The sequence below is a fragment of the Salvia hispanica genome, chromosome 3 (assembly GCF_029641045.1).
Source record: "Salvia hispanica isolate PSC_SH4W2 chromosome 3, Shi_PSC_v1, whole genome shotgun sequence".
NCBI classification, from domain to species: Eukaryota; Viridiplantae; Streptophyta; class Magnoliopsida; order Lamiales; family Lamiaceae; genus Salvia; species Salvia hispanica.
Genome location: NC_142694.1, coordinates 18,451,495 through 18,469,531, shown reverse-complemented (window position 1 = coordinate 18,469,531; position 18,037 = coordinate 18,451,495). Strand labels below are relative to the sequence as shown.

The following is an 18,037-nucleotide window of genomic DNA, read 5'->3' as shown; positions in this document are numbered from 1 at the left end:
GTGAAATCGGACAAATTATGTGGGACGAACCGAAGATGAGACAAATTATCTGGAACGGAGGGAGTAATTTATAAATTTTATTAGTATTTGTTTACGAAAAATACTCATATTTTTTTTTGGTCATACTCTAAAATTAGTATTTATATAAATAAGTTTTTTCATTGTAATGAGGAGAGTCTTATTTTACTCCCTCCGTCCCACAAAAGATGTTACACTTGTGGGACGACACGAGATTTTAGGAGGTTTTGTTTTGTGTGTTAAGTGGAGAGAGAAGATATACTCCCTCCGTCCCGCTTTAGGAGTCCCGGTTGAGTCGGGCACATATTTTAAGAAAAAAGTGTTTAGTGTGTAATAAATAAATATTGTAGTGGATGTTGGGACCCACTTTTAGTTGAGTGTCCAATAAATAAATGTTTTAGTGGATGTTGGGACCCACTTTTAACACTCTTTTATTAGTTGTAGTGGATGTTGGGACCCACTTTTAACACTTTGTAGGCATTTTTTATTAATTTAGCTCAACCGGGACTCCTAAAGCGGGACAGGGGGAGTAATATTTATATTAATGTGAGAGATAACTTTTTCCATCAATGGAAATGTGACATTTTTAGTGAGACAAACTAAAAAGGAAAGTGAAACATCTTCTATGGGACGGAGGGAGTACCATTTTTGTCTGTCCCACAAAGTTTGTCCCATTTTACCATTTTCGTATGTTCCAATTAGAATCTTTCCAAAAATAGACATTAAATACAATCTTCAATTTCCTCAATATGAGACCCCTATTCCACTACACACCTCCATTTAATACAAAATCAAACAAATTTTTAAAACTAGTATCAGGTCAAACTGGGACATACTTTGTGAGACGGTAGGAGTACCATACTACATAGCAAATGCATCATCACTTATTTTAATCTACTCCCTTCGTCCCATAAAAATATGTGCAATGAGTATGACACGGGAATTAAGATAAAATTGGTAAAGTAAGAAAGAGGGAAAAAATGGTAGTTAAAGTAGAGTTAGTCGATAGTGGGACCTACATTATTAAACTGTTATAACTTTTCAAAAATGGAATGCACATATTTTTGTGGGACGGACGAAAATGGAAAGTGCACATATTTTTATGGACGGATGCAGTATTAATAACACTTTAATCAATTTTTTATTTTCTCTTATTTTATAAATTTTGCATTAACATTTATGTTACCCACAATCAAAACCATTTTTTTAAAACGAAAATAATATTATTTTAAAAATAATTTTTTATCAAATAAAAGTACAATGAAATTATAAAAAATAATTATAGTTGAATACAAACAACTAGCCACATAAATATCTAGGGTTGAGTATTTGGATTTTGGACAAAATTTTTGCTCAATTCGATCTAAAAATATGAAATTTTATGAAAGTGAATCTGATCGATTTTGAATTGTCCAAAAGTCCGAATTCCGATCCGAAATAACTGAAATTGCATAAAAATGTACTCCTATAAAATTAAAAAATCCAATACCAAAAATTTAAAAATCTAATATAACAAATATCAAAATACCAATAGTTGTTCAACACAAAATATTTCTTGTTAGATTTATGATCATAATATATTTTTTTATTATATACTGTATAATATATTTTGGATTTTGATCCGAGCTTCTGATTTTTTTAAAAACACGATCCGATTCTAATCGAAAATCTGAGAAATCTGTACTGAATTTTAAATTTGAATTTGGTTCGAATTAGATTTTCTTATTTTGGATATTTTGCTTTCCTCACAGCAATATGACCTTGTGAATAAAGGGGTATTATGATCATTTTCAATTATGTGTTTTCATGTTTATTTATTTGTTTTTCAATTTCAGTAAGGACTTTTCTCAATTTACACAAAATAAAAGTATGTATTCTCTATATTTTCAGTAAGGACTTTTCTCAATTTACACAAAATATATAGTTTTGTCTTTACCTATTAATAGGTCTCATCTAGTGAGTAGGAGTATCTTTTATTTTGAATTTGTCGATTTATGTCTGAATAAGTCGTTAAACCCGACCAACTATGTCAGTAGTCCGTCTCTTATTATTCATCTGTCCATAAAATATATTGCCATAGAATTTTAGGAAATTTTATTTTATGTGTTAGATAAATAGAAAAAATATAATTTTTATATTAACGTGAGACATAATTTTTTCTGAAAATGAAATTGTGATATTTTTTTGTTGGATGGAAGGAGTACATCACGAAAAAACTCCAATAAAAAAGGAAAATTTAAAACCCATAAAATATGTCTAAGAAAAACCCTAATTCATAATTCATCAGCCCTTAAACCCCAAATCCATATCCATCTTTCTTCCTCTTTTCCTCTGTTTGTAGCCCACACTCACGACCGCCGTTGACCGACCAAGCGGCCGCCGTTAATTAAGCTGTCAACGCCGCTACTGCGCTCGTCGGTTAACGGCGTCCTTCTGATTCCCATCGTAACCACTGTGATTGATAGAGTCAGTCATAGTCTCATAATTTTGTTTTTTTGCCTTACTCAATGCTTTAATGAAACTACATTGAATTGTTTGGCAATTAACGCAAATAATATTTTCCCCCCTTCGCTTTCTTCTCTCAGGTTTAGCAGGAAAAATAATAATTCATGGCTCTTCGTTTTGAGGTAATATTACTCAACTCGCAATTCTGACGATTGATGTTGAAAGATTGTTTTGCAAGCTAAAATACTGTAAAGATTGAATTTTGATTTTTTCGTCAACCATTTGATGTGTGTTTCTGATATAAATTCGTTTGATGGGTGTTTCTGATGCAAAATTGCAGCTTTCACATTTATGATTGTCCTCAAGCCGTTTTTTTTTATGTTTGATTAACTTAAAATGCTCTGTTTCTTCCTAAAAATATTGACTTTAATGCTCCGTTTCTAAATTTCTGAGCAGAGCCAGACATAGAGTATTAATCAAATTCTAGAACAACCTTGTTGTATAACTGTGCAATTTTAACTGATGTTTCTATATTTCATGCGCTAGATTCTTGGGAAGTTCAATCGTGCTCGGGCAGCTCGACTTACACTTCCTCACTTTGTGTGCCAGACACCTTTATTTATGCCTGTGGGTACACAAGGTATGCTTTTTCATTGTTTCTTTGATGTATATGTAGTATTCCTGATCGAATAACTAAAGATACCAGTAAATTGTGTATTTTTAACCGAATGAAGACTCACAGATTTGAAGGATTCTAGGCGAATGAGAATTCTGTAAGTAGGAAGCAAGATGATATCCGTGCTGGAAATTCTATTTTATATGATTCAAACATGGACTCCGAAATTGACTCCTGTATATGTATGAAAGAATTTTTTAATTTCCTGTTTTCCCTCTCATGTTGTGGTGTTAAGAGTCATACAGTGTCCCTGTTCTTCCTGGAATATTTTCTATAGTATCATACTATCATTCACAACTTTAACAAGATGTAGGGTATGATTGAAGTATGCTTCCTCCTCGTGTCTTAATACCAAGATATTAGGGTCCTATTTCATAGGGATATGGTTCAGTAAATTATGTTTACTGCACAAATATATTTCCTTTTTCTCGTTCTGATAATACTTTCAATTTTTGTGCATTGAATATCTTCTGAGGAGTAATAAGATACATTACTTTCATGATCTTTACAGGTACAATAAAAGGTTTGACGACCAGTCAGCTTGAGGACATTGGATGCCAAATAATTCTTGGAAACACCTATCACTTGGCCCTCCGTCCCACTTCTGAGCTCATTGATGAGTTGGGAGGGCTCCATAAATTTATGAATTGGCCTAGGGGGTTGCTTACTGACTCAGGTGGCTTTCAAATGGTAATGCATCATTTTAGTGTTGAACATTCTCAGACCATTTGGGTGTTGTTTATATGACTGTCTTTTAGTATGTGTTTTTTTATCATTGCACCTTATTATCATGAAGTAATGCAATACCTACCTCTAAGTTTGTCATTTTTGTAATTGTTTCATGCACATATCTGGGCTTTATGCTTGTGGAATGTAGATTAAGGTTGGTTGAAGGGTTTTAGGATGGATTTGATATCCATATCAGTATATACATCAATATTGCTTAGAATTATAAATTTGAATGATGAATTCAAAATCCATGATCCATCACTCATAGTTTGCAGTTCTGTTGAAGGATTTCAGGATGGATTTGTTATCCCTAATATTAAATACATTTATACTTCTTTAATAGAGGATTTGACTGGATGTATTTATATCGTCCACCCACTTCACTGTCATTTTGATGTACTCTTTCAAGAACGAGTGGATTCATAATCATATGAATACATGTCATAATATATGGGACCTCCTAAAGTATTGCTCTAATATTTTTTGTCTTCCTTTCTCTCGTAAGACATGTAAAACTGATGCACTTTGGGTGTGCATCTATAGTTTCCAACTTGTTATTTATTATGTCAGGTAACTTGTAACTTTCTGTGCATCGTGTGGAAGACATCACCTTTTTCTTGATATTGTCTATTAACGCATGTATTTCTTTTTTTTTTTCCGCCAAGAATAAACAATCATTTGTTTCTGCAAATCAGAGAAAGAGGAGGAGAAAGAAGCAACAAAGAAAAAATAGTAGTACTCTGTATTAGCTTTACCTTATAACTGGCTTTCTAAATATAACTATATCAAGGTCTTCAGGAATTCCTCCTATCTTGTTCCACAGTCTAGTGTACTTATTCTATGTGGAAACCTGCAAACATGAGTGTCATAGTATTTTTTCGCATATTGGTTATACTATTTGCACTTTGGCTTGTATTGTCAGTGTATTATATGAACTTCAACAGCTGCTTCTGATTCTGTGGTTGTGTCTCTGTTTTAAAGTTGTTGCTTTGTAAATTTATGATGTAAATCGGAGATATAAGATCACAAACCTGTTTCATGTCTATCTTCGTTTCTGTTGGGACTTGAATTAATAAATCCATTAAATATGTAGTTTGTGAATGTGGTTAACTGATTTGGCTGCAATCTGCATCATCTTGATATTATATTTGGTTCACATATTGAAGATACTTCTTAATGATGGCAGGTTTCCTTATTGCATTTGGCTGACATTACAGAACAGGGTGTCACCTTTCAGGTACTATTTATCTACTTGTTGGCATATCAACAATCTAAGTTAAAGGTTAAAGCTGTTCATTAAGATAGTATATGATAGAGGTCGTTCTTTGTGCTAGATGTCGTTCTCTGTTATAGAGATCGTTGACCTACAGTTTATCCTTAGAATTAGTTATTCATTATTTATTAATGTTAACTCAGCACACAAGGCTCACACACTCTTTGGTAATCTCTCTGTAATTCACACAGAACACACACACAGAGTACACACAGAGAACACACATTAATCTTGAAGAAGAGAGTAGTTTCTTGGAGAAAAGGAATTCTCTTTATTGATTGACTCACGAAATAACTAGATACAAGTAAAACGAGCTATATATGCAGCTCATACAAGTAGTAACCGCTCCTAACAGAATTGGAGCCAAGAATCAAGACTAGAGCAATGACAGCTCATTTCCTAACTGACTAACTAACTCTAACGTCTAGTTTTTGACCGCATCTTCCTTTCCTCTTTAGCCATTAATTCTTCATGCTTAAGAGCTGAACGTGGACTCACTTCTTACAATTAAGTTGTTTACTGTTTAGAGATTCTAGCTAGTGCCTAGGAATTTGTTAGAGAGAGATTTAATCTTTTAGAGTTAGTGTCAAGTTACAACTTTTATTTCAGTTAGGAGTCTGTCTTTAGATGGTTATAAATAGGGCTTATCCAAAAATAAAGTTGAGTGCCCTTTTCGGAGGAGTGGCTTCTTCAGAGCAGAATCTATCTTTTATTTTTTTGGTTGTCGCTCAAACCATATAAGGAGATGAATAATTGAATTGTTACTCTTATTTTGTTTGTTGTAGTTCATTGTTTTACCCCGGTTGCAGTGAGGCCGTGCTTAATGCTTACTTCATATATTTATATATGATTTTGCAGTCACCGGTTGATGGGAAACCCATGTTACTCACTCCAGAAGAGTCAATACAGATACAAGTAAAATTCTTTCACTAATCTTTTGTTACCTCACCTAATTATTTCTGTTATGTATTTCTAGCTCCATGTTGATGAGATAGTCAATGAGAAAATACAACTGGTTGTACATATGTTAATTTTGTGTCTTGCACTTACTCTCGTTTCTTCATTAGGGACAATGGTGGTAATTAAAGTAATAGAATGACAATGTGATTTATCGTCAAAATAACTCGGAGTATATCAGTAGTTTTTATTATTCTGTGCCGCTATGCTCGAACGAACTCAATATTTGTTGTGAAATAGTTTAAGATTGTCTAATTTTACATTTGAATAGTGTAGCAATACCAAATTTAATGTGACTTTTTTTTGTTCAGATCGTATGCTAAGTGATTACTCTTGTTCTGAGATACAATATTGGTTTTATAACTCAATATTGCTAATGTGTTGTTTCTGTGCCTCTAAGATATTTAGCTACATGGTTTCCCTCTTCTGTTGCAGAATCGAATAGGAGCTGATATTATAATGGCTCTTGACGATGTTGTGAAAACCACTATTACAGGTCCACGGATTGAAGAGGCAATGTATCGTACCCTTCGTTGGATAGATAGGTGCATTGCAGGTATTTATCCAGTAAATGCTGAATTTTCATGATCTAACTTGTGCACTTAGTGTCTTTTACTTGAGAAAGGCAACATAATAACATCTTGTTTTGTGAACGTGTGCATGATAATATGATATTAAGTTCTCTGTTCATAGCAGTTGAATAAGTACAACATAAGTGACATTGAGGACAGTTACTTGAAAATCAAAGAATGATATCAAATGTTTAATTCAATCCTGGGCTCTTCTGATATGCTTGAAGTACTTTCAGAAATGATTCTTGAGCTCTGAATATACGCATAAAATAATGAAAACCATTCAAATAAACTTATCTTGGTTAGTGTACTGCTTTTCCGGTAACAGCTCATTGTTACGGCTTGCTAAAATACTACTGTTTTCATCAGCACACGAAAGACCCCATGATCAGAATTTATTCGGAATTGTGCAAGGTGGCTTGGATCCAGTTTTAAGGTTCTTTTCAGTTTTATCTTTGCTCTAATTTTCTCAAAGACTTCTGTATATCTTCCACTTGTTTAAATTCTTATGATCTTTTGTGCAATAAATCACTGACAGGGATATATGTGTCAAAGGCTTGGTAGACCGTAAATTACCTGGGTATGTCTATCTAATCAGTTACCTGTACAACAATATAAATTTTTGAATTATTTGAACTAACGAAATCATTGTTGGCAGCTATGCGATTGGCGGTCTTGCTGGAGGCGAAGATAAAGATTCATTTTGGCGTGTTGTAGCCCAATGTACAGCTGCATTGCCTGAGGATAAACCGCGCTATGTTATGGTACATCTTTGATAAAGTATAGAATCATTCTCAAGATTTATAATTTGTCGTCCAATTTCTGAGACTTAACGCTTCTTTGCTGATAATATTCCAGGGTGTTGGCTATCCTCTAGACATCGTAGTTTGCAGTGCATTAGGTGCTGACATGTATGATTGCGTCTACCCCACACGTACTGCTCGATTTGGGACAGCTCTTGTGCCCGAGGTATTTATTCTTGATTTTGCTCATCCATTTTGATTCATTATAACCAGAGACAGTGAAGCTGAATATCTGATATTAAACAAAAAACACATTTGATGGTGAATATTGTATCCTTTTGCAGGGGGTTTTAAAACTTAAACACCAAGCAATGGCTGATGACACTCAACCGATTGATCCAACATGTGAATGCATGGTATGGTTTACTTTTTTCCTAGATTATGATCTGAATGCTTATTACCTTAATCTATTTCTTGATACTGTGGCAGGTATGTAAAACTTACTCGAGAGCATACATTCACTGCCTTGTCACTAAAGATGCAATGGGATCTCAGCTTCTTTCGTACCACAATTTATTTTACATGTTGAAGGTCTGTTCTACATCATTATACTTTTGTCGTATGATTTGTTGCTTATATCTCTTCTGGCTAAGGAGTTAAACGAGTTTATATTATATATTCGCAGCTTAGCAGGGATTTGCACACATCAATTGTCAATGGCCAGTTTCCAGAGTATGCTTTTGTGCACCTCAGTAACTTTGCTTTTATCTTTTCTGGGGTGGTGGTTTTATACTTTTATATATGATTTCAAATGTGTTTAGCCTATGTTGTTTGCCTTTTGGATTAGTACACATTACTTACCATTTTTTTTTGTCTTACCAGGTTTGTTTGCAAATTCCTCCAGAAAATGGTATTTCTCTCAAATTATCTCACACATCCTATGTTCTTGGTGTAATATGGGAAATATGACTCCTGTTAATTTATTTCATTAACATTGTTTTAATGGCGTTCTTTTATTTCAACTGCTTTTACTCCTTCGAACTTTCCGTCATTTATATATCCTGTTCCTGATTGCTGATAAATTTGAACTGCTGAATTTGTAGTTTCCAAAAGGAGACGTTCCTCAGTGGGTTTGCAATGCTATGGAGGTAGCTGGTATTGACATAACATCCTGCTGTAGCCCCTTTCCATTGTCGCTGATCGACTCTCAAGTGGGAACTGTCAAGTATTCTAGGAAAAACTCAATTAAAGTGGTACATACCAATGATCAATGAGGAGGCAAAAAGATAGAGAGATATATACACAGCTCCATATAATTTGTAGTCAATATGGTGCAATTTTGTCTAGGGTTATTATTTATTAACATTTGAGGTCCAAGTGCATTGTTGTAAACTGTTTTAGATAAATTTTGATCATTAATCTCATTTTATGAAGCTAATATGTTCAACATATATACTTGTATGCTTTCTTTTTTTATATATGTTTGATCATGCTTTATACATAAAGCATGATTTACAATGGAGAGTCTGGTGTTACAGTTGTAGCAAAAGTGATGTGAATTATTTGAAGACTCAAGCAATTCGTTGATTACTATGCCCCTTTCTCGTCTCTTGGTGCCTTGATATCCACCGTAAGCAAGCCATATTGTAGACGTCATAGATAATGAGAAGTATACTAAACAGAGAACTCAAATGAGTTGATCTTATTTTGTCTGTCAGGCTCCAATGAAGCTGGACTTAGCAACATGAGATTTATGTATTCTGCAAGCACTGGAAGCTGTTGATTGTCATCATAGCTATACATGAGAGGCACCATTCTTGCAAGATTAAGAGCAGCTTCTTGAAAGGGCCCTGTTGAGTGATTGTTCAGATTGAAGCACTCCTTGTTGAGCCGTTTCCATTCTCTTTCTATCACATGTGCAACGTGCTCTCGTGTTTGCTGATATGATATGCCCGGTTGATCATTCATATAGCATTGTATATATGATCCATCAGCACCATTTTGATGCTCATCCTGTTCAGGAATGATATCCGCAAAATTAGCTATCCAGTGTGATCCCAAAGAATCTCTTTAAACGTAGTCGAAAAGATTCAAAAGTTCACTACCTGGGCAGTCCCCATGTCGTCCCAAAGGCGAAGAATTGCAGCAACGGATGAAATGAGATTGGATATGTCATCCAAATTGGTTGCATTGTGACCTAAAAGAAAGAATAAGTGGACTAGCACCACATGCACCCCTGAGCTCACCTTTCCATTGGCTAAATACTCATTTGCATTTGGCAATTTATCTGAGGCAAAATATTTTGCTTCCACTAGAAATGCATTACACAAACTTGCCCACTGCATTGAGAAATGGTATAAGCAATATGAAATAAAGTAAACTATCTTCTTGAATTTGAGAGTAAATGACATAACATAATTTCAAAAATCATACAGTTTGTTTCAGAGAGTTGATAGGATTATATCCATGCTTTTCACAAATAGTCCATCCAGTTTCGTTTGTGGTATCAAGTAATGACTTGTAACACAACTTCATGTAGTCCGGCAGCATATTCATCGCATCATAGTCCCATCTGTAAAAAACATTCATCAATAATTTTTCATAGGAAATTATATACTTATGTGTGTGTAAATTGTCTTACTTTTGAACAGCTTCTGTAAAGAGTGTCAATTCATCTAAGGTGCCATAAAGATCAAAAATATCATCAATCAAATAAATAAAAGCAATGGATTTGGAGAGGTGCAGCCTCTGTGAAGATAGGCTTATATCATCAATCAGCATTGCCATGGACCATGTGTACCATTTACTTGGCTCATCTCTTGCCAACTTTAGCTCTCTTATCAACCCCAAATCTTTCCACCACCTATAGCAACGACAACCTTAAATTATTAAACTATCCTTCAAAATTAAAATAACTGTCAAAATAGGTATATAGTTCCATTTGCTTACTTGGAGAGTTGGCGCAGTTCTTCTCTATGAACATATTTTCCCATGAGAAAATCCATTTCTGACAGCTCTGTTAACGTTGTTATCGATTTACCGATGCCTCTAACATCTCTTTGGAAGTTCAATCTTGCAATGCTTTTGTGGAAAGGGTGCTTGAATCTCATCTTCACAACATCAGAATTTGTGTTTTCAGCTAAGTACTTATGCAGTAGTTGGCTGCTAAAATGTTGTGCTTCGTTGAGTATGTTTTCTCCTTCGAAACTCAAATGTGTAGCTTCGTATAATTCCATTAATCCCCAAACATCTTGCTTTAGTTCATCCCTGAATTTCCCATCCTGGCCCTTGAAATTGTTGAACACATCTGTATATATATTATGGCTACATATATTATTATATTCACAACTAAAATAAATAAATATCTCGACCAGAATAAGTATTATAACTTGTAAATTTTCCTATAAATAATTGTGACATTTGCATAAACTTTGGAGAAGGAATTAACCTGCGGACACATGGTATCCTCTTTGTCTCAACATTCGAAATGAAAGGGAAACTTTAAGGAGAGATGATTGGTATCCACAAAAATCGACATCTCCTAATCTCAAATAATGCTTCTGCATAATTGTGTCAATCTCCTTCCGGTAATGACCGGCCATGCCTAGCCGTTGGATCGTGTCCACAAATATCAAGCTCTCAATTGGATCATCTTCTTCTCCCCTCGACTTCACTAAATCCCTAATCTTCTCCAATTTCTCTTCATACTCACTTGCAGAATAACCCTACCCAACAAAGTTGTAACAAAAAGTATAAATATATGCATGTGACTGTTATAGGTATCTAAGTTTTTTAACATATAAAGATGTAACAAACTTTACTATACATATTTTGCCATCACAAAAATATGACACTAGTGAAAGAATATTGATTGAGTTGAAAATTCACCTTGAAAATGTTGTTTTTGTTGGGATCTTCCAAGTGGTAGTTTTGAAGCGTAGAAGCTCCTCTCGGGTTAGCGAAAAATTTAGTGGTGCATTGCACGGGAGTTCTCCTCCGGGTAGTGGCGGCTGCCAACGGCCGCTGCATCGGAGATCTGCAAGAATAGTGTTTAGGAAGAGGTGTGTTCATCACTAAACTAGACATTTTGATAATCCTTATTAAGGACTATTATTCCCTCTTTCTTTCAATGCGTTATATTCTTATGGAATGTATACTATATACATAGTGTTGGAGCTTGGGTCCTGTCCTCTCACATATAGCACACTAACATACTAACAAATCATGAAATCAACCAACAGTGACAATCAACCACATTTTTAATAAATTAGTGAATTAATTATCATTCCAGTTAACCAAATTTGTGAGTTAATGAAAGTGAATTTCTTTTTAATAAAATAAAAAATTGTTGTAAGCAATTAAAATATTTTATAATTTTAAATATGAAATTATAGAGGTTAAATGGTTAATTAGTATGATAAATAACTCACTAATCTGGTTAAAATGCGATTGATATATAGTCAATTTTCGATGTAATTGTTAATTATGGACCAAAACATATTGACCATAAACTAACATAATTAATGTGTAGAGCCAAAATACTTTTTGAACAAAGTTAGAAGACTAATTCTAGACTTTAATCTTATTTTTAATAAAAATTCATTAAAGAAAAAATCATTTATTCATAAAGTTGATTAAATTCATAAAGGAGTATATTTTTATTTATTATGCCCCTAGGATTTTGATTCCATAATTTTTTTTTTAATATGAGAACTTGAAACCAATATGGATTATTGGATTAGAAAATAGATAAACTAGATCTATTTATAAGGATATTAGTTTGCTATTTTCGAATATATCAGTTTGAAGATAAGGTTGGAAAATTTGGTGGCAAATAACCTAACGACTTACTCTATTTTATTAATGTGAGTTGGTTAAGCGTTAGAAAGGTTAATGCCTAAACCCAAAGATCTCGGATTTGAGTTTTTCGTGGTTTGGCTTTTAATTTTTTTTTAAATTAGTCATCCATAAAAACTAGTATCTCTAAATTTTGAATTTCACATAATTCTCTTAGTTTAATTTATTTTTAATTATAAGTATTCTGACTAAAATAAAAAATAACATGACCGAAAAAATAAATTATACTCCTAAATACAGCTGATTTGAAGTCACTGTTGAAAATGCCCACCGCGAATTAACAGTAATATAACTCCTACCACGTGCTCTATTCTTTCAATTCATAATACTTTCAATTCTTCACTCATAAGACTGATCAGGAGACATGATTTTAACCAAACCCACCATGTGCACTACCCTACGCACTCAACATCAACATCACAATAATGAGTCATATCCGGACAATATACATTGAATCCATAGCTTAGATTTACTCCTTGTTTATCATGATTTTTTTTTCATTTCATCTTCCCCAATCATATAGCTCTTGCTATTATAAAAATTGAAGTGTTTAATTTTATAAATTTTTATACAACTATAATATCTTTATTATTTGATTATCATAAGAACAATTTAGTTAGTTAATGTATATATGAAGTCATTTTTATTAATAATACTGAAAGTAATAAAAATATTAACCTGAATAGATAAAGTCACTTTATTCATAATGAAATTAACTACATTAAAAAAAATTGAATTTAATAGAAATTTTAAAATTAGTTTTGTAAAATTAAACGAGTTCTAAACTTGACAGAATATATAGTTTTGTAAATTAAATAATATTCTCTTTGTTAAAAAATGAGATACTTTGATAAAGACACATGTTTTAATGTGAAATTGGTAAAGTAGGAAAAAAAATCTTGCTGAAAATAGAAGTGTAATAATTTTATGGGACAGACTAAAATGGAAAAATAAGACTATTGCTTGGGATGGAGGGAGTATATACTCAATCTATGTGTTGAGTAGATAATCGTGGTATATTTATTTTTCTAAACCGATTTCTGGTGAATAACGAAATACTCCCTCCGTCCGCCAGAAGGAGTCTCATTTCTTGGCGGTGCGAGTTTTAAGAAATGTTAAGAAAAGCGAGTTGAAAAAAGTTAGTGGAATAAAGGTCCCACTTGTATATATTAGTTTTAAATGAAATGTGAGTCGAATGAGTTAGTTGAAGTTGAGAGCCTATTACCATTTATGGTAAAAGTGAACCGGGACTTCTATTCGCGGACGGACTAAAATGGCAAAACGGAACTCCTATTTGCGGATGGAGGGAATATGGACTAAAGTTGGTCGTAATAATAGGTAGTTATGAGATTAATTAATGTGCTAATTAATCCATAGTGAAAAAAGAGCATTCATCAAACTTGTATTTAAGAGATTAAATTATTACGTGTAATAATTGGGGCTGGGGAAAAATATCGAAAAAATGATATATCGCTCGTATCGTATTGAAAAATATCGAAAAATTATCGAATTTTCGATACGATACGATATCGTATCGTAAGTTTTTGATACGACAACGATATGAATTTCCTTATATCGTGATATATCGTTTTATATCGAAAATACGATGTATATCGAAAATTTTCGATATATCGATATATATCGAAATTTTCAATATATATCGATATTTAACGATATATCGAATTTCGGTACGATATATCGAAATATCGATACGATAACGATATGAAATTTTTTATATCGAAAGTTCGATATATCGAATCTTTCGATACGATAACGATATGAAATTCTTTCATATCGATATTTTCGATACGATACACGATACAACGTTTTCGATACGATATATCGTATCGACCCACCCCTAGTAATAATTAATGTGAATTTTTTTTGTAAAGCCCACACAGGTGCACTGCCTGCTTGCCTTGCCGGGGTCCGATCCTTGGATCTAAATTATTGGTCGTTGGACTGGTCTTTGAGCTTGATGCTTAGGCTTATCCAAGACCAAATTAATCTTTATGGATCACTCAAATGGACTAATTAAAATAGTCCAATTTTACGTTGGACATGTAGCCCAACACAACGTGGCTAATAAACATATGTGGCGCGACACATAGCTATCCATGTTTGCTAATTGATCGGGTCATCTAGATACGTCACTCGAACGAACAACGACATGCGATATGTGAACACAATTGTATCCATATGGACTTTACGCTTATTATATTTTTATTTATTATTTATTTTATATTAGATCATGTTTTATATTAATTACCAAAACTAAAGCAAAATAATTATCAGACGTTGGTTGAATTATATGTATCATTCCTTGTAATCTAGATCTAACTGTGCTCTACAATGTAATCTAGATCTTGATGTGAATTATTTGAAGACTGAAGCTTTGTTCGATTACTATGCCCCTTCTTGTCTCTGGGTGCCTTATATATTCACTGCAAGCAATCCTTATTCTAGACATAATATATAATGAGAAGTACACTGAAGAGAGATCTCAAATGAGTTGATCTTATTTTGCTGGACTTAGCAACATGAGATTTATGTATTCTGCAAGCACCGGAAGCCGTTGATTGTCGTCATAACTATACATGAGAGGCACCATTCTTGCAAGATTAAGAGAAGCTTCTTGAATGGGCCGTATCGAGTGATTGTTCAGATTGAAGCACTCCTTGTTGAGCCGTTTCCATTCTCTTTCTATCATATCTGCAACGTGCTCTCGTGTCTGCTGATATGATACCTCCGGTCGATCATTCATATAGCATTGTATATATGATCCATCAGAACCATTTTGATGCTCATCCTGTTCATGAATGAAATCCGCAAAATTAGCTATCCAGTGTGATCCCATGAGTCACTTTAGAGTCAGTTGAACGAAAGATTCAAAAGTTCACTACCTCAGCAGTCCCTAAGTCATCCCAAAGACGAAGAATTGCAGCAACGGATGAAATGAGATTGGATATATCATCCAAATTGGTAGCATTGTGACCTAAAAGAAAGAACAAGTGGACAAGCACCACATGCGCTCCTGAGCTCACCTTTCCATTGGCTAAATACTCATTTGCATTTGGCAAATCTTCTGAGGCGAACCATTTTGCTTCCATTAGAAATGCATCGCACAAACTTGCCCACTACATTGAGATATTGTATAAGAAAACATGGAATAGAGCATGTTTCAAACTATCTTGTTGAGTTAGAGAAACGTACCGTTTGTTTTAGAGAGTTGATAGGATTGTATCCATGCTTTTCACAAATAGTCCATCCAATCTCGTTTGTAGTATCAAGCAGTGCCTTGTAGCACAACTTCATGTAGTCCGGCAGCGTATTCATTGCATCATAGTCCCATCTATATAAACATTCATCAATAATTTTTCATAGGAAATTATGTACTTTATTATGTGTGTAAATTGTCTTACTTTTGAACTGCTTTTGTAAAGACTGTCAATTCATCTATGGTCCCATAAAGATCAAAAATATCATCAATCAAATAAATAAAAGCAATGGATTTGGAGAGGTGCAGCCTCTGTGAAGATAGGCTGATATCATCAATCAGCATTGCCATGGACCATGTGTACCATTTACTTGGCTCATTTCTTGCCAGCTTTAGCTCTCTTGTCAACCCCAAATCTTTCCACCACCTGTAATTCATTTTAAAAATTATATATACAAATCCATTCTTACCATGGAGCATAATGAATCCATTTGCTTACATGGAAAGTTGTTGTAGTTCATCTCTATGGACATATTTTCCCCAGAGAAAATCCATTTCCGACAGCTGTGTTAACGTTGTTATCCATTTATCGTTGCCTATAACATCTCTTTGGAAGTTCAATCTTGCAATGCTTTTGTGGAAAGGGTGCCTAAATCTCATCTTCACAACATTAGAACTGGTGTAATTAGCAGCTAAGTATATATGCAGTAGTTGGCTGCTAAAATGTTGTGCTTCGTTGAGTATGTTTTCTCCTTCAAAACTCAAATGTGTAGTTTCGAACAATTCAAGCAATCCCCATACATCTTGCTTTAGTTCATCCCTGAATTTCCCATCTTGGCCCTTGAAATTGATGAAGACATCTGCATATATATTACCTTCACAAATCACAATGCATATCTTGATATAAATAGATATTTCGAGCAATATAAGTATTATAAGTTGTAAATTTTCCTATACATAATTGTGACATTCCTAAACTTTGGAGAGGGAATTAACCTGCCGACACATGGTATCCTCTTTGTCTCAACAGTCGAAATGAAAGAGAAACTTGATGGAGCGATGAATGGAATCCACAAAAATCAACATCTCCTAATTTCAAATAATGCTTCTGCATAATTGTTTCAATCTCCTTCTGGTAATGACCGGCCACGCCTAGCCGTTGGATCGTGTCCACAAATATCATGTTTTCCATTAAATCATCTTCATCTTCCTTAGACTTCACTAAATCCCTAATCTTCTCCAATTTCTCTTCGTACTCACTTGCAAAATAACCCTTCACATCAAAGTTGTAACAAAAAGTATAAATAGATGCATATGATTTTCTAACATATAAAGATGTAACAAACTTTAGTACACATATTTTGGTATCACAAAACATGACACTATTGGAGTAACTAGGATATATATATATAGGTTGTAGTGAAAGAATAGAGATTGAGTTGAAGCTTCACCTTGAAAATGTTGTCATTAATGGGATCATCGAAGTGGTAGTCTTGAAGTGTAGAAGCTCCTCTCGGGTCAGCGAAAAATTTGGTGGTGCATTGCACGGGGGTTCTCCTCCGGGTAGTGGTGGCTGCCAACGGCTGCTGCGTCAGAGATCTGCAAGAATAGTGTTTAGGAAGAGGTGTGTTCATCACTAAACTAGACATTTTGATCAACCTTATTATGGACTATTATTCCCTCTTTTTCTCAATGCGTTTCATTCTTATGGAGTGTATACTGTATATATAGTGTTGGGTCCTATTACAGTGTTGGTTAAAATGCGATTGATAGTCAAATTTTGATGTAATTGTTAGTCATAGACCAAAACATATTGTTTAAGATCAGAAACTAATAATATATTTAATGTGTAGAGCTAAAATACTTTTTGAACATAAGGTAGAAGACTAATTTTGGACTTTAATCTTATTTGTATTAAAAATTCATTAAGGAAAAAATCGTTTATTCATAAAATTGATTAAAATTCATAAAGGAGTATATTTTTATTTATCATGCCCTAGGATTGTGATTCCATAATAATTTTTTTTAATATGAGAACATAAAACCAACATATATCATTGGATTAGAAAATAGAGAACCTAGATCGATTCATAAGGAATGAGTTTGTTATTTAAAATTGCATGTATATCAGTTTGAAGGTAAAGTTGGAAAATTTGATGGCAATTAATGTAATGACCGTCTCTATTCTAGCGATGTGAGTTGGTCAAGCGATAGATATTAATGCTTAAATTATCCGAGTCCTCGTGGTGCAGCCTTTTAAATTTATTCATCCATAAAAGAAATATCTTTAAGTTTGAATTACACAATCCTCTTAGTTTAAATTACTTTTTACAAAAAATATTAAATTAAAATTAATTTCATAAGAAATCTAATGATTTTCTAATTGCATATGTTCTGATAAAAAAAATTGATAATGTTTTTTATATCGTATTTATTTAATTTTCAAAAGCAGTCAAATATCAACATATCTATTACTCTTTCCGTCTCTTAAAAATAGAACTTTTTCTTTTTGATTCGTCCCCTAAAAATAAAAACTTTCTATTTGAAAAA

At 33.4% G+C, this 18,037-nt stretch overlaps 3 protein-coding genes across 3 annotated transcripts; 1 reads left to right on the top strand and 2 right to left on the bottom strand.

Annotated features, from left to right (window-relative positions):
• Positions 1-2,301: 2,301 nt before the first annotated feature.
• Positions 2,302-8,931, top strand: LOC125216670 (uncharacterized). Its single transcript, XM_048118428.2, has 16 exons — positions 2,302-2,484; positions 2,604-2,645; positions 3,010-3,103; positions 3,651-3,829; positions 5,055-5,105; positions 6,000-6,056; positions 6,534-6,654; positions 7,040-7,106; positions 7,209-7,250; positions 7,329-7,434; positions 7,529-7,639; positions 7,758-7,829; positions 7,903-8,004; positions 8,099-8,145; positions 8,296-8,323; positions 8,517-8,931. Exons 2-16 carry the CDS (start codon positions 2,628-2,630, stop codon positions 8,685-8,687), a joined length of 1,266 nt encoding a protein of 421 aa, XP_047974385.1. The 5' UTR covers positions 2,302-2,484; positions 2,604-2,627; the 3' UTR covers positions 8,688-8,931.
• On the bottom strand, positions 8,856-11,564 carry LOC125216669 (tricyclene synthase 0e23, chloroplastic-like). Its single transcript, XM_048118427.2, has 7 exons — positions 11,302-11,564; positions 10,862-11,138; positions 10,363-10,720; positions 10,055-10,276; positions 9,847-9,985; positions 9,519-9,752; positions 8,856-9,426 (listed from the first exon to the last, which is right to left on the bottom strand). The coding sequence occupies exons 1-7, from the start codon at positions 11,497-11,499 to the stop codon at positions 9,088-9,090; spliced, it is 1,767 nt and encodes a 588-aa protein (XP_047974384.1). The 5' UTR covers positions 11,500-11,564; the 3' UTR covers positions 8,856-9,087.
• A 3,049-nt stretch (positions 11,565-14,613) lies between these two features.
• On the bottom strand, positions 14,614-17,161 carry LOC125217049 (tricyclene synthase 0e23, chloroplastic-like). Its single transcript, XM_048118877.2, has 7 exons — positions 16,939-17,161; positions 16,484-16,760; positions 15,987-16,347; positions 15,693-15,914; positions 15,484-15,622; positions 15,174-15,407; positions 14,614-15,079 (listed from the first exon to the last, which is right to left on the bottom strand). Exons 1-7 carry the CDS (start codon positions 17,134-17,136, stop codon positions 14,789-14,791), a joined length of 1,722 nt encoding a protein of 573 aa, XP_047974834.2. The 5' UTR covers positions 17,137-17,161; the 3' UTR covers positions 14,614-14,788.
• Positions 17,162-18,037: the final 876 nt, after the last annotated feature.

Excerpts from the sequence above, each read along its gene's own strand:
- LOC125216670 (XM_048118428.2), top strand. Across the intron at positions 7,251-7,328 it reads GTAGACCGTAAATTACCTGG|CTATGCGATTGGCGGTCTTG; the intron begins GTATGTCTATCT and ends CATTGTTGGCAG. Across the intron at positions 8,146-8,295 it reads GTCAATGGCCAGTTTCCAGA|GTTTGTTTGCAAATTCCTCC; the intron begins GTATGCTTTTGT and ends TTGTCTTACCAG.
- LOC125216669 (XM_048118427.2), bottom strand. The coding sequence starts at position 11,499 with ATGTCTAGTTTAGTGATGAACACACCTCTTCCTAAACACTATTCTTGC. Across the intron at positions 11,139-11,301 it reads ACAAAAACAACATTTTCAAG|GGTTATTCTGCAAGTGAGTA; the intron begins GTGAATTTTCAA and ends TTTGTTGGGTAG. Across the intron at positions 9,427-9,518 it reads ACGACATGGGGACTGCCCAG|GATGAGCATCAAAATGGTGC; the intron begins GTAGTGAACTTT and ends ATTCCTGAACAG.
- LOC125217049 (XM_048118877.2), bottom strand. The coding sequence starts at position 17,136 with ATGTCTAGTTTAGTGATGAACACACCTCTTCCTAAACACTATTCTTGC. Across the intron at positions 15,915-15,986 it reads GAACTACAACAACTTTCCAT|GTGGTGGAAAGATTTGGGGT; the intron begins GTAAGCAAATGG and ends AATGAATTACAG. Across the intron at positions 15,080-15,173 it reads ATGACTTAGGGACTGCTGAG|GATGAGCATCAAAATGGTTC; the intron begins GTAGTGAACTTT and ends ATTCATGAACAG.